General features: G+C 42.9%; 1 protein-coding gene across 1 annotated transcript in view; it reads left to right on the top strand.

Moving 5' to 3' along the window:
* The first annotated feature begins 448 nt into the window (after positions 1 to 448).
* LGSN (lengsin, lens protein with glutamine synthetase domain) overlaps positions 449 to 15,527 on the top strand; it is a 44,195-nt gene continuing 29,116 nt past the window's right edge. Inside the window, exon 1 of the mRNA XM_019538154.1 lies at positions 449 to 478. Within this exon, the coding sequence (XP_019393699.1) occupies positions 449 to 478 (30 nt within the window). The remainder of the gene's footprint in view (positions 479 to 15,527) is intronic.

The following is a 15,527-nucleotide window of genomic DNA, read 5'->3' as shown; positions in this document are numbered from 1 at the left end:
AAATTCCTGTTGATTAACCTCAATAACATATTATTGTTATAATGCCCAGGAAAGATTTTACCTCTAAGGAGCTTAACAATTGATTCGATTCTAGAATAAAAATGGTTCATTACTCGGCAAAAACCTTTTGTGAGGAAAAAAGGGTTGAGCAAAACAGTTTTATGCTCAGTCGTCTTTTGTTTTGCAGGCAGGCAGGCAGTCAGCTAGAAATGTGCATTTGTCAGTTTATGACTTTAACACTATTCCAGAAAACTGTGCTCCTGGCCATGACACATGAGGGTTTGCTCTTTATGGTTCATCATCTGCCATGGCCTTCTGGGAGAAGAAACTTATAGAAATTCTATTCTAACTAATGTTTTGTTGTAGATAGACCTATAAATACTGGTCACATTTTTACTACAAGGCAATTGCCATTTCTGATAGTAACTTGAACCAGAATGTGCTGGACATGGACCAACAAGAAGACTTCAGTCAGCAGGTAAGAAGTCTATTATGTGTGATTTCAACACAGAGACATTGGTAAAAAGTATTCCTTATTTCTGGTTTGCAAGATTTATGAATAAGCAAATTTATTCTGCTTTTTGGAGGCAGAAGTCTTGATTTGTGCACATTGAACAGAATGTTTCTGTTCTGAATCAGACACAGATAAGAGAGAAAGAACGAGAGAGAGGGAACGAGGTCTCTTCAACTATTTTAAATTAGATCTATTCATTTTACCGTATCTTATTTTTCATTAAAAGCTTCATTGAAAATGTCTGAGACAGAGGGCCAAATTCCAATCAGACTTACACTGGTGAAAATCCAGAGGAACTCCACTGTTGATGGAGTCACTAGAGTTTCAGGGCCAAGATCAGAATATAATTAAAACACTGAAAATATGGTCCCAACTGACCAGAAATGGTTAAAATGTGCTGGCATGGCCAGTAGTATGCTTCCTGAAGCTTCAAGACAGTTTCATCAGCATGAAAAAATTAATAGCTCATTTGACAGAGATACGCTTTGTTTGAGGGCCTGGACATGCAACATATTTACATAGGTGTTTACATCAGTTTTGTACAACAAAGTAAAGTAAATTACACCAGACTCTGAAGTTGATAGATAAGCAGCTTATTCCTCTGTAGCAGCCTCCAAATTGCTATTACTACATTAAATGGTGGGAGAGCCCAGAATGCCTTGTTTGTATTGAGCAAATGGCTTCACTGGGACATACAATCCCAATGATGTCTAATTTACACCAGTGTAATTTTAGTTCAAATTCTTTCAGGGGTCATTATACACCAGATTGGATAGTTACTTAGTGTAGAAGTTCACGTCATTTCTCCACTTCTCATTTACAGAGAATAAAAGTCAATTGCACTTTTCAAAATTTCTCATGTGCCTGCTCTCTGGGTCACTGTCTCCTATCTCTTCTCTATTTTGTATACAAAGGCACCCACAGACTTCAGATTTAAAAAAACCCTTAGATCAGTGGTTATCAGTCCCCACAGAGCTACCTGGCACTTTGCCAAGGGGTACCTGCCTACATCTTAGTAATGGCAGTGGAGCTTCCACTGGTCTGTGCAAAGTGAATAATGTGTTTCCATACACTGATGTCCACTGAACACGCAAAGCGGTGTGAGAAGTAATATTTTTAGGTAAAGGGGGATGCAGTCAAAAATGCTGAAAAACAACCACATTAGATCCATTCCCCCACAAATATCTTCCAGCCAGAACATGAATCAGATCCTGCGATGGTAGGAGCAAATACTTCTTTTGAGATGGCATCTTGTTGCAGAGCTCTTTCCTTTTGGAAAGTTGGCCTTATGTAAATTAAAGTGGTTGCAAATAAACTAACATTGCTACCACCAATACAAGAACAACCATGATGCAATGAAGCATTATGAAAATCAAAGGCTTTCAGAACCTAATCAGAACTGAATGCTTTAAACAAAGGCTTTGTGTGAGAATAAGGGACAATAGCAGTTGGCATATGTGAAAATAAACAGCATGATCATGTGAGCTAAATTCTAATCCATTGTCAAAGGAAATACATAATCTATACTAGTTTATAACTAATCTTTATTAGTGGAAGATGGTGTTGGGATGAAGGTATTGACTTGAGAGTCAGGAGACGCTGATTCTATCCCCATTTCAGCTACTCCTTTTGACCTAGGGTCAAATGCCTTACTTCTTCAAGCTGAAAAAAATAATACTACTTGAAGCTTAATATCTATGAAGTACTCTTGGTTTGCCTACACTCCATAAATATAGACAACCACAAGATATATGGATTCCTAGAAAGAAACTTCCTTTTCTCTGAGTAGGGCCCTTCTAAGAACCAGTCTGTATTCGTGTCCCCTCTCCTGTGAGTGCAGTTATTGCATTGCTATGTGACAGCTGCCATAGCCTTCTGGGAGAAGAGCCTCACAGAAATTCTGTTCTAACTAGCCTTCTTGTAGACGCTACTATAAATATTGGTTGCATTTTTACTACAAGGCAATTACTTGTATAAAAGGTATAAAAGGGACTAGAGGACTCTATTTCCCTATAGATGGGGAGGTGTGGCTTCAGGTAGTTGAGGTTGACCCATAGGGTTTATCCTAAACAGCAGTATAAACATGCCCTCAGTTGGAAGGCATTTTATTATAACCCAGTTTCCTATTCTGTTTTGAAGAACTACTTCATCAGAAACATTCAGAAAAATACTATTCAGAGTGAGGTCTTGACAAAGAGTGGTGATTTTTTTGTGATTAGTATGTCATCGTTATCCATAATGCACCAGGGTTGCCTATCACTGGAACCCCACACTTTGAGAATGTTTTGTACTATGCTGCAACCCAATTTTACACAAGACTAAATTCTCTCTGATTTACACCAGTGGGTAAGTTAGTCCAGTAGCCACTTCTTTTCCTTCCCTTGTTAATGACTGAGAAGCGTGAAGAGATGCTTTTTCCATCCTGCCTGCTTTCAGGGACAGCAAAGCATCCTACAGATTCTGTTTCATTTGCTAAGCACAAACTATACCAGTTCACATGAGCATAAAGGCTACCTGTATTATCAAGACTCAGCTTTGATGACATTTTTGGACAGGATGAGAACTAGAACCTAATAAACTTCATTGAGTTTTAGGGTATAATAAAGAAAAGAGCTATGGAGAAATTTCCATGAAACTTATTCCATTGAAATATAGAATTCCATTGACATCTAAATGCTTTCTCAAGACTAGGTCAGTTTCACTGCAATTTCATGACAGAAGAAAACTGGAAAAAATAATTAGACAAAGACAAAATCTCTCATATCAACATTGAAACAAAACACTTAGATTTTTTTTTTAATGAAATGTCATTTCAGAGGGAGTTTTCATATGATAACTATAGTACAAAATACTGAATTCAGACAACAAATTTGAAGTAAAGCATCTTTATTTATGTAAAATGATAATTTTTTAATTTTTAATTTTTATTTGTGGAGAAGTTAAAAATTTCATTTTTCAGTCTGATAAAGAAACACTGAATACTAACATCTCAAAAACCTTTACAAAATGTAACTTAAATCTTCTGTATAGCTCTAGTAAAAATTGGATTAAGGATATCACATTTCACTCGACAAAACCCAGATCTACTTTGTTTAGACAGTAACCCAAATGAGAGTTAGGCAAAGTTTAGATGCCTACATTCTAAAAAAAAAATCTAGATTAGAACTCTTCCACAAACCACAGAACTCAACAGGTACCTAAATCCAGGTAGTACTTTTTTTGTTTTGCAAATTTCCCTAAGGGCCGCTCTACATATGCACATAAAGTCATGATGGGATCTAATGCACAATCCACACCATTTTGCTTTGTGCTATGCCACATGTGCATGGAAGGAGGGGTGATTGTGGGATTGGGCATTAGAACCTCTCCCAACTTATTGCTGGTGCAGGAGCTCCCAGCTGCAGAGGCTCCCCACAGACCCCCTAGGGCTGAGAGATTGCAGCCGCTGTGGTCTCCCAGCCCCAGGGGTGTGTGGTATGGGACATTGAGTCACTGGCACCATGGGGCCCTGCTGGGACTGAGTCCACAGCTGCTGGGCAGTGCTAGGGCTTAGAGTCCCCTCAGCAGTGGCATCCCCAGCCCTGGCTGGGCATGGTGCACCTCTAAGCCTGGGAGTCTGGTCAGCTGACAGGGCACTCAGCTACAGGGAAGACCCTGCTACACATGCAAATTAAAGCTGCATAGCAATCAGCTATAAAATTAGTACATATTTTTGAGGTTTAAATTTATAGCTGGTTGGACCTTTTATGGTGTGATAGGTACTTGGCACGTATAGCTGGTCTCAGTTAATCGCACAATTAACCAGCTAATTGTGCAATGACTGTAATGTGTAGAGGGGGTCTATGTGCCTAACCTTGAACTTCTGTTTGGAAGTGATTCATACTGATCACCCAGAGTCCTGCCCAAGCTCTGTAGTGATCCAGACTGATGCTGGAGAGCCTAATCCCCACAGAGTGTTCAGAGCACACCCAACTCACATCAGCAACACTGAGTTTATTAAAAAATACCATTGGTAGTGATACCTACCAATTAATTAATGACTTAATAATCTAAGAAGAAGGAAGCCTAGGTTATAGGCCCTTTCTCAGCCTTTGGGGTTTTATGCCAAATTCTCCCACATTTCATGCAAGTGCCCTACATATTAGTTTATAGGTTAGTCTGGATGGTACCCAGGGTGGTTGCTTCATTTACTCTGCTCTAGTTATGCTACTGCTATCCACCCTCACTTGATTTCTAAAGGCTAGATTATATCCCATCTATTAGGCCCTAAGTGGATTTAGTCACCTAGGTTTACCCTGAAAATCCATAATGAAAATCCATTAATATATTTACTTTTGTAACACACCACTATCTTCCTTTTAATAGTGGATTACAAAAAAAACAGTGAGGTGCAGGACCCACTTTCCTTTTTACGTTAACTGTTTTTAACTCAAGCATAATGCACCTAATACAAATTATAGAATGGTGTATTATGTGCCATCAGCCTGAATTTATAGGGTGGGAGTTCAAGTGACTGGCTACCTCCTGCCATTTAATTGCCCTTCGGGAATACCTACCTGCTTCCGTTCTCTGTATAGGTTATCTAAACTCATCTGAAGGTTGGACAGGTGGTCTTCAGAGGTACCTGAGTTTCTCCATTGATTTTATAAAGTTTTTAGATACCTAAACCTGATCATATTAGTTCAGTCTCCTGGCACAGAGTCTCTATACTTTAAGGCCAGATTTTAGTCCACCTATTTGGCAGCTAAGAAGGGCACTGCGAGTCCCTGAAAAGCCGCTAATGAATTTACTTTTTTAGCTCAACATTGTCTTGCCCTTCAGACTAAGTCACAAAAAAGCAGCGAGGTGGAGGAGGACCCACTCATCTTTCGCATTAACATTTTTCAGGACTTGAACTTGGTGGTATAGAATTGCTTTTAAGCATCAAAGTCCACTTACGTGCCTAATAGGTGGAACGGAATCTAATCCTAAGTGTTCCAGAGCCTAAGTGTAGGTGCCTACCTGGCCAAATTGGCCCTATAACACTTTTATAATATGAAGAATAAATGAAGAACAAGAGACTGAGAGCAGAACAAAGGTGGTGAAAAGTAAATATGACCAAGTTTGTAATGGTGGGAGGTCTGCATCACTGTTTTTGATTGCCTTGTGGGGAACTGAATTGTTTACTCCAGTGATTAGACTTATGATAATTTTTGTTTGAGTTATATCATTTCCTCTTCCCCTTTCATCACAGGACCCTTTTATAGCTGCCCCCATAATACTTGCAAATGTTTTAAAACTTCTTGACTTCCCCTCCTTCTTCTTAAATGTGACAATACAAGCTTTCTCTTTCTTTTTTGCTGATGCGTTTTTGATGGAGGTTTATACATCCCAAGGGTGCTTTGTAGGCTTGCATCAGGTCATGAAACATTTAGAAAGCGAGAGAAAAAAACAAGCCCGTTCCTCTGTAGCTTCTGAATTTGTCTAATATAAAACTGCAGAAAGTATTGACCTTTGTGTAGAGTTTTTTCAGGGCAAAAGTTCAAGAACTGCCTTGAATTTTCACATGTCTGTCACATGATAAAATTTGCAGCATTTAGCATTCCTCCCAAAGGCAATACTTTCAAATGGCTCCAGACTGATCAATGAAGCTTGTGGATTGGCTTTGTTGAAGAACTGCCTTTTTGCAGTGCTGTATATCACATTACATCTAATGTCCTATTTCAGAGCTTTTAGAAAGTTTGAAGACTAAATTAAACTGATCAAGATAAATTGTTTCACATTTCAGGGTCTGACCTTATTCTATAATATGAAGTGTGTAGCAGCTGTAATAACTTGATGGCATGTCATTGGCTACACAGAGTACAGCTGGCAAATTCAGTGTCAAAACCAGTGTTTGTTATGCCTTCCCCACTTATTACCCCTTCCCTATTTGTTTTTTTTTACAACAATAGCAGTAAAAGGAAACCAGTTACAGGAGGGTTCTTCATGTTTCCAGCCTACTGTACAATATCCCTATTTGAGGGGAGAAATTAAACTGAGGAATTTGCACTGAGGAATTTGCTCTGACTTCAGCCATTAGTACCCAGCCACTGGTGTAAATGCATCAGTGGAAACACCAGAAAAAGAAAGGGAAAGCTACTGTTTACATTCAAGAAGTTTACCTCAGTTGCACTAGGGTCTGTACAGGTATAGCTATACTGACAGCTGTAACTATGACAAATCCCCAGTATGGACAAGGACTGCAGCAGACTGGGAGTAGACCTAGTGGAGTACTTTGTAGTACCCAAAGTATCATTTGGGAGAGTGACAGTGTCTGGACTCCTACAAACTTTGCTTGTAAAAGTGCACAGACATTGGCTGCTTTAATATTTAGAAGGCTGACTGTATAGTACATATAAGAACTTATGTTAAAAAAAAAATCTAGATTTCAGAACTTTCTGTCTGTGTGTTTGCCTCGGGGCCTATTAAATAACTCTTATTTGCAAGGGATGCCATCTCTGTGCATACTGGCCACAGGACGGAAGTGAAGCCACACCCAAATCCTGTAAAGGCCCTCAGGATACAGAAGACACAAATGACACCATATCAAATAACTCAGCTGGCTATAGTCCCCAGAGACTTTGCCTTGCCTCCACTAATCAAAGGGGCAAAAACAAAACAAAACAAAAAAAAAGGAAAAAAAAGAGGATGTTCTCATTTCCTCTACAACATGGGCTCAGTTTTTTCTTCTTCCTTATATATCCTAGCCAGCCCTGGGACAAGCTGAATGACATTACTCATTTTTGCTATGAATTGAATTTTCCTAAATGAAAGAATTGCTGAAACTCCTAGAGTTCCTGTTTACTAGGCCTGTGCAAATAGGTAAGTATTTGATTCAGATTCAGATTTGGCTGATTCAGAGGACAGTGATTCAATTTGGAGATTTGGATCACTGTCCCAAATCAATTTGGCTGAATCGTCTTCAGCAGATTCAGTTCCGATTCAGAGAGATTCGGAGATTCAGCCATAGACTATAATGGGGAATCAGTGAAATACCTATAATTTTGTCATTTTTTGTCTGATTTAGATAAAACCTGCAGAAATGATAGCTCCTTCTAAGGGAATGAAGGTTGCCAAGTTTCAAGGAGATAGGTATAGGGTTTTCTGGGACACTGCATCTCAAGCTGATGACAATCAAACTATGGGGTAAAGTGTCCACATGTGAGGACAGCAGGGCAATCCAGGTTGACCTCAACAGTCTCAAGAAATGGGCAGATGAGAACCTGGTGGCATTTAACACCAAAAAATGCAAGGTTCTTCACCTTGGGAGGAAAACCCCATAGCATGCTTATAGGCTCGGTAGTGCTACAGTGGCTAGCACTTCTGACGAAAGGGACTTGGGGGTCATGATTGACCACAAGATGAACATGAGCCTTCAGTGTGATGCTGCAGCTAGTAAAGCAAGCAAAACACTGGCTTGCATCCATAGATGCTTCTCAAGAAAATCCTGGGATGTCATTCTCCCGTTATACTCAGCCTTGGTGAGGCTGCAGCTGGAGTGCAGTTGGAGTACTGTGTCCAGTTTTGGGCTCCACAATTCAAAAAGGACATGGAGAAGCTTGTGAGAGTCCAGAGGAGAGCCACATGCATGATAAGAGGTCACAAAAACAGACATTACGATGAGAGGCTGAGAGGTATGGGACCCTTCAGCCTGAAAAAGCACAGACTCAGGGGTGATCCGGTAGCCACCTATAACTTTATCAGGGGTGCACATCAGGATCTGGGGGAACATCTGTTTACCAGAGCACCCCAAGGGATGACAAGATCAAACAGTCACAAACTCCTCTGTGACTGTTTCAGGCTGGACATAAGGAAGAACTTCTTCACTGTCCAAGCCCCCAAGGTTTGGAATAGACTGCCGCTGAAGGTAGTTCAAGCACCTACTTTGAATGCCTTCAAGAGACATTTGGATGTCTATCTTGCTGGGATCCTATGACCCCTGCTGACTTCCTGTCCTTTGGCCAGGGGGCTGGACTCGATGATCTTCTGAGGTCCCTTCCAGTCCTAATGTCTATGAAATCTATGAAATCTATGACAAGCAAAACTCATGTCACGTGTGTGTTAAGGCACAGTGGGGTGAAAACTGCAGGCATGCTAGGCCCTGCTGAGGCCATGAAGTCTGCCAGCTTTCAAAGAGATAGGTGCAGGGGTTTTCAGGAAACTGCACATGAGGCTGCTGACAAGCAAAACTCATGATATGGGTGACAATGTGTGTGTGTTAAGGCATGTCCTCACTGGTGCTGGGGCCTCTACACGACATGATAGTGTGCTCCAATGAGGTCTCCTCCTCCCCTACAGCCTCATCTCAGTCCACCACTTTAAATGATAACAGGTAATAAAATAAGTGAGCATTAGCACAGTAGCACCGGTTGGCATCACGGATGGCCTTGACCATATTGGCCCCATGTTCATGCCATGAACCTGCCCAACAAGCCACCCCTGTACCATGTGGTTCATGGCCACCATGATCTTCCTTGTCGTGTGGGACTTCTCCATCACCTCATCTTGAGGGAGACCCCACTGATTGCCTGACTGATTGCATCAGTGCCCTGTGAGGGAGAGGTAGGCATGACCTCCATCCTGGCTGCTCCAGATGTCAGAGATGAAGTGCAAGGCTACCTGTGACCCTGCCTTGCACAGCTCCTACCTCAAGTACTCCCTGCAGGGAGGGCACCATGTACTCAGGGAGGGCATCAAGTACTCCATGCCTCATATAGGGAGGGCACCACCATCCTGCTAAAGGTGGTGTGTGCGGGCACTTGGTAAGATGGCGCTATGACTGCCATGAGCTGCCTGAACTGCCTTTACTTAGATTTTAAAAAGGCCTTTGACACAGTGTCACACCCAATTCTTATAAATAAACCGAACAGTTCCAATATAGATTATTACACAGTCTGGTGGGTGGAAAATTGGCTTATGGGATGCACCCAGAGAGTGGTGGTTGATGGGCCAGTTTCTACCTGAAGAAATGTGGTCAGCGGAGTCCCCCTAGGCTCTTCCTAGGACTACTACTGTTCAGTGTCTTCATTAGTGACTTGGATGAGGAAGTAAAAAGCACCCTGTCCAAGTCTGCAGATGACACCAAACTATGGGGGGAGGTAAACAAACTAGAGGGCAGGGAGTGAATCCAGGTGAATTTGGACAGGCTGGGGAAGTGGGCAGAACAGAATAGGATGCAGTTTAACAACGATAAGTGCCATATGTTGCACCCAGGGAAGAAGAAGAACCAACACTCCTATAGCCTGAGAGGTACCATTCTAAGCAGCACAACTGTGAAAAGGGATCCCGGAGTTGAAGTATACTCCAAAATGAACATAAGTCACCAGGTGATGAAGTAATAAGTAAAGCTAACTCCATTCTTTCTTGCATAAGTAGGTGCATCACAAAAAGTTCTAGGGAAGTGATACCTCCCCTCTATGCGGCCTTGGTTAGGCTACAGCTGGACTACTGTGTCCAGTTTTGGGAGTCACACTTTAGGAGGGATGTAGATAACCTGGAAAGGGTTCAGGGGAGGGCCATCCATCTGGTTAAAGGCTTACAGAAAAACACCCTATGAGGATCATTGAGGGACCTGAATCTCTTCAGCCTCCACAAGAGAAGGCTGAAAGGTGATCTTGTGACCATCTAGAAACTCATAGGGGAGGAGGGGGGACAGCAGGAAATAGGGGATACAATATTTACCAGGGCACCCATAGAGGTAACTAGAAATAATGGCCACAAACTGAAGGAGAGCAAATTTAGACTGGACAGCAGAGAAAATATTCTTTACGGTGAGGGTTGCCAAAATGTGGAATATGATTCCATGGGAGGTGGTGCTGTCCCCTTCCTTGGAGGCACTTAAGAGGAGATTGGACAAATACCTGGCTGGGGTCATCTGACTCCAGCACTCTTTCCTGCCCAGGGCAGGGGGTTGGACTCAGCCATCTAATAGGTCCCTTCTGACCCTAACATATATGAAATCTGTGAAAATCTATGAACCCTGGCCTCTCAACTAAGGAGAGGGGCTGGCCATTGACAGCAAGCATCACCCCAATGCTCTGGGTAATCTTGCTTGCCCTTGCAACTTACCCCGCTTTGTCTGTGGCTTTCCCTACCACTCCAGGGTGGCCTGCCTGTGCTTGGGGGGACCATCTGCCACCTCAAAATGGTCCCACACTACAATACTCTCCCACTTCTGGGTTGAGGGTGGGGATCCTGCCTTATCCCGCTCCTCAGCAGGCAGAGGCACAACAACAGGAGGAGCTGACTCAGGTGAGCCACTTGCCTCCACAAGCTCCTTTGACCTCCTTTGCCTTTCTGACAAGGAGACATGGCTCTAGGGGAACTTTGAGGGGTATGGAGCACAAACTCAGATTCCTCCTCAGTCTCCAGATTTTCTATAGCTAGGGTGCTCGGGTCCCTCGGTTCCAGATCCAGCTCCTCCTCTGGCAGTCGGCGGCTCATGCTGGGAGATGAGATTGGGGTGGAGAAGACTGTCATTCTGCTGCTGGTGCCTATTTCTGGAGTTAGGGGAGGTGGTTTAGGGACAGGTACTGTTCCCACCTCCTTGCTTGCACTGGCAGCAGAAGACTCATGGCTGTCAGGAAAGAGGATGCGTCTATGTTTGGAGGTAGGGGGGAGAATAACTTGAAGCTCTAAAAGCTGAAGACTGGAAGGCCAGAGATGGGATTGGATAAGGCTTAATCTGTGGCTTGGTGGTCATGTAGATATGTAACTAACATTTGGGTATATAAAGTGAAATGAGATTCTTCCCTAAGTGTCAGTTATATATTTATAGCAAAAGCTGCTATTAGGTCACCACTGCTGTTACATTTTCCTATTCCTCTAACTATATTTGTGGGTGCCCCTTTCTAAACAGCAAAGTTTTCTTCTCTCTCTTTTTTTTGGTTGCTATACATTTTTTCAGTCCTAAATGTTACACCTGGTGCTAGATGTGTAAATTGTATTGTTAATATGTTCCATATTGTTACTGCTATTTAAGCAAGCAAATGATCTGTTTGGACTATTGGTATCAGCTTTGTTACTGTTGTTAATTGCAGCTATATCTTCACTTTACTCTCTGACTTCCCTTGAGCTTCTGGTTCTCCAGATGCTTTCCTTTAAGAAAAGAAAATTAGATACTTTGTAGTTTTGCTTCTTTGAAGATAGCATTCTGCAGGATTCTCATTCCTTGCACCAACAAAGCCACTTTTCCAAGGTATTTTCTATCCCCATATGTGTCTTTTCCCAAGACAGATATTTTGATCATTTCTCATTTATTTTTAATTCTGGTAGTTTGGTCACTACCAAAGAGGAAGTACTGACTGCAACACAGAATTCATAGATATTCAGTGTTTCAGAGATCATTAGAACTTTATATCTGTCTTCTTGTAGGTAATAGTGACCATGTGTATACATGCACTTTACTGTGCATTAGACTAAGCTAATGCACAGTAAAGCAGCACCATCTACATGTGCGCAGCAATTACTGCACAGTAGATTAATTTTGAAGAACTATTTGATAATACTGACAGACACAGGTACTAGAAAATGGTGCTTTAAATTAATACGCCAAAGTCTATGTGTAGACACTGACCAGGATCAAATTGCTCCCTGGTCAGACCAGGCAGCAGAGGGCCACAATTGCTGTCTGGCTAAATCCCAATCTCCATGTAGTTGGGAGCTGCCCCCAGATAGCTAGGAGCTGCCACAGCATCTCCCTTCCCATCCCGTGGAGCCCAGACCTGTCCCACTGCCATCCTGGGACTGGCACCCAGAGTTCCCCCTGGCTGCCTGGAGTTCCCCCTGGCTACTGCAGGGGGGCAAAGCAGGGCAGGAGCAGCCCTGGACAAGGCTGCTGCTGTTGGGCTCAATTTGATTTTGACCTGGGTGTACATTTAGACATTAGGGGTGTGCAAAGTGGGCAGTTTTCGATTCAGATTTTGATTCGATCCAGATCAGGGGACAGTGATTTGATTAGCTGATTCAGATCACTGTCCCAATTCAATTCAGTTGAATCTGAAGATTTGATTCTGATTCAGAGAATCAGAGATGTGGCCATAGACACAGCTTTATATTTTTTTTCTATGTACCTTGATGTACCAGGCATGGCTTATGAATCCTGAGATTGTGGGGCAGATGGAGCATCCATGGGAGTGTGGGGGGGGGCGGTTCCTGCATGCTCAGTGGTGGACCCCCCACACCAACTCAGCTTGGTGATTGCCCACAGGGAGACCCTGGGTGCTCCCCCAGGCCCATGAGACACCAGTAACTGAGCCAGGAGTGCTCCATCTGGCAACACATATCAAGGATAACAAATAGTCCTTTTTCAGATATGTAGGAAGTTGGAAAAAAAGCAAGGGTAACATTGGACCCCTGCTGAACCAAATGGGATGGCTGATAACCAACACTCAGTACCCAATCTGCTCAATGGGTACTTCGTGTCATGCTTTCATCAGTCCAATGGGACTGCCCTGCCTAGCAAGATGCAGGATGGCCAGGTGGAGGGCGTATTTATACCCAGCATTGGTGTTGATCTAGTAAACCGTCACCTTGAGAGGCTGGACACCTTTAAGTCAGCTGGTTATGACAGATTACACCCTAGAGTACTCAAGGAGTTGGCAGGTGTCATAGCACATCCATTGGCAAAAATATTAAAAAATTTGTGGCGCTCAGGTGAAGTACCTGAAGACTGGAAGAAAGTCAATATGGTATCCATCTTCAAGAAAGAGCAGAAAGTTGATCCTGGGAATTACAGGCCAATCAGCTTGACCTCAATTCCCGGTAAGATTTTGGAGAAAATTATCAAGGAGACCCTTCTGAATAAGCTGGCCTAATGCAACATCCTGAGGGATAGCCAGCATGGGTTTGTTGCGGGTGGGTCTTGCCTGACCAATCTCATCTCCTTCTATGACCAGGTGACATATCACCTGGACAAGGGAGAAGAGATTGATGTCATATATCTGGATTTTAAAAAAGCTTTTTATCTGGTGTCCCATGACATCCTCATGGAAAAAATTGGCCAAATGTGGCCTCGGCTTCACCACAGTCCAATAGCTGGGTAATTGGCTCCAAAGTCAGACCCAGAGAGTAGTGGTTGATGGTAGTGAATTATCTTGGTGCTCTGTGACCAATGGCATCCCCCAAGGCTCTGTCTTTGGACTGGTTCTTTTTAACATATTTATCAATGATGTGGACATTGGTGTCAGAAGTGCACTGGCTAAGTTCAGCGATGACACTAAAGTTTGGGGTATTGCATCAACACCAGAGGACAGGCTAATCCAGGCTGACATGGATAAACTTAGTAAGTGTGCAGATACAAACCTGATGACTTTTAATATAGATAAATGTAAGGTATTCCACCTTGGGAGAAAAAACCCGCAGCATGGTTATAGGCTTGGCAGTGCTACGCTCACTAGCACCACAGCTGAAAGAGACTTGGGGGTCATGAATGACCACAAGATGAAAGGAGCCACCAATGCGATGTCGCAGCTGGCAATGCAAACAAAACCCTGGCTTACATCCATAGATGCTTCTCAAGTAAACCTCAGGATGTCATCCTCCCGCTGTACTCGGCCTTGGTGAGGCCGCAGCTGGAGTACTGCATCCAATTCTGGGCTCCACAATTCAAGAAGGATGTTGAGAAGCTTGAGAGAGTCCAGAGGAGAGTCATGCACATGATCAGAGGGCAAGAGAATAGGCCTATGAAGAGAGGCTGAGAGCTATGGAAAAGCGCAGGCCTGGGGGGCCCCTGGTGGCTGCTTATAAGTATATAAATATATAAGGGGTATACATCAGGATCTGAGAGAACATCTGTTCACCAGAGCACCCAAGGAAAAACAAGGACCAACAGTCATAAATTCCTCCAAGGCCATTTAAGGCTGGACATAAGGACATTTTTGTTTACTGTCCGAGTCCCCAAGACCTGGAATAAACTCCCTCCAGAGGTGGTGCAGGGAGGGAGGGAATAAACTCCCTCCAGAGGCACCTACTCTGGACTCATTCATGAAGCGTTTGGATGCTTATCTTGCTGGGATCCATTGACCCCAGTTGACTTTTTGCCCCTGGGCAAGATCTTGATGATCTTCAAGGTCCCTTCCAGCCCTAACATCTATGAAATCTATGAAATGAGCTGGAAGTACTGCTGGTCCACTTCTGGGTCTGCTGCTGAGCACACAGGGGACCCCTCCCCCTTGCCCCCACAGGATGCTTTATCTGCCCCACCATCTCAGTGTTCACAAGCTGCACCTGGTACCTCATGGTATATAGAAAAAACATATAAAGCTGTGTCTATGGCCAAATTGTCAAATCTCTCTGAATTGATTCGGAGACTTCCAATTCAATTCAGAGATTAATGGGTCTCCTGACTCGATTTGGATTTGCACATTTCTTGCTGAATCAGGCCGAATCTCCTCCAAATCAAATCAGTTACCTGAGCTTCGCACAGCCCTAGTAGATGTGCACCTGGGAGCAGTTTAACGTGCCTTAATTTTCTGTGCAGTAAATTCAGGTGCATTAATTTCACATGTAGACACTCCTGGTTTTTCGCATTTCAGCCAGATGCCCTGTTTGGAGTCTAATAACTTTTGTTTGTGTAAAGCAGAACTTGTATTTTTGCTAAAACATATCTTCCAGAAAGGCTTCCAGTCCTGAAATGTTCAAGAGAAGAATCCAAAACTTCTTTTGTTCCTGTCTTTCATTTTGAATTGCCTTCACTGCTACAAATTGTGTTTTATTTCTGATTTGGTTGTGTGTGGTTTCAGCTTCCAGCCATTGATTTTTGTTATGCTTCTTCACTAAATTAAACAACACTTTAGTGCTGGGTATTTTTTCTAGGTGGGGGTACTAATATATTACATACAAGTCACTTCTAAGTCTTCCTTAACATAACCCTAAAAGATTGTGTCCATAATGAATTTTCTCTACATTTTAAATTAATTTTGTGAATCTTTTCTGCAACTTTCCAATGTTCCAAAATATGGACACATGCGTGTGCCGGGGTCTGGTGGGGGAG

Source organism: Crocodylus porosus, unplaced genomic scaffold (assembly GCF_001723895.1).
Source record: "Crocodylus porosus isolate Cpor-Errol unplaced genomic scaffold, CroPor_comp1, whole genome shotgun sequence".
NCBI classification, from domain to species: domain Eukaryota; kingdom Metazoa; phylum Chordata; order Crocodylia; family Crocodylidae; genus Crocodylus; species Crocodylus porosus.
This window is presented reverse-complemented; position numbering and strand designations above follow the sequence as displayed.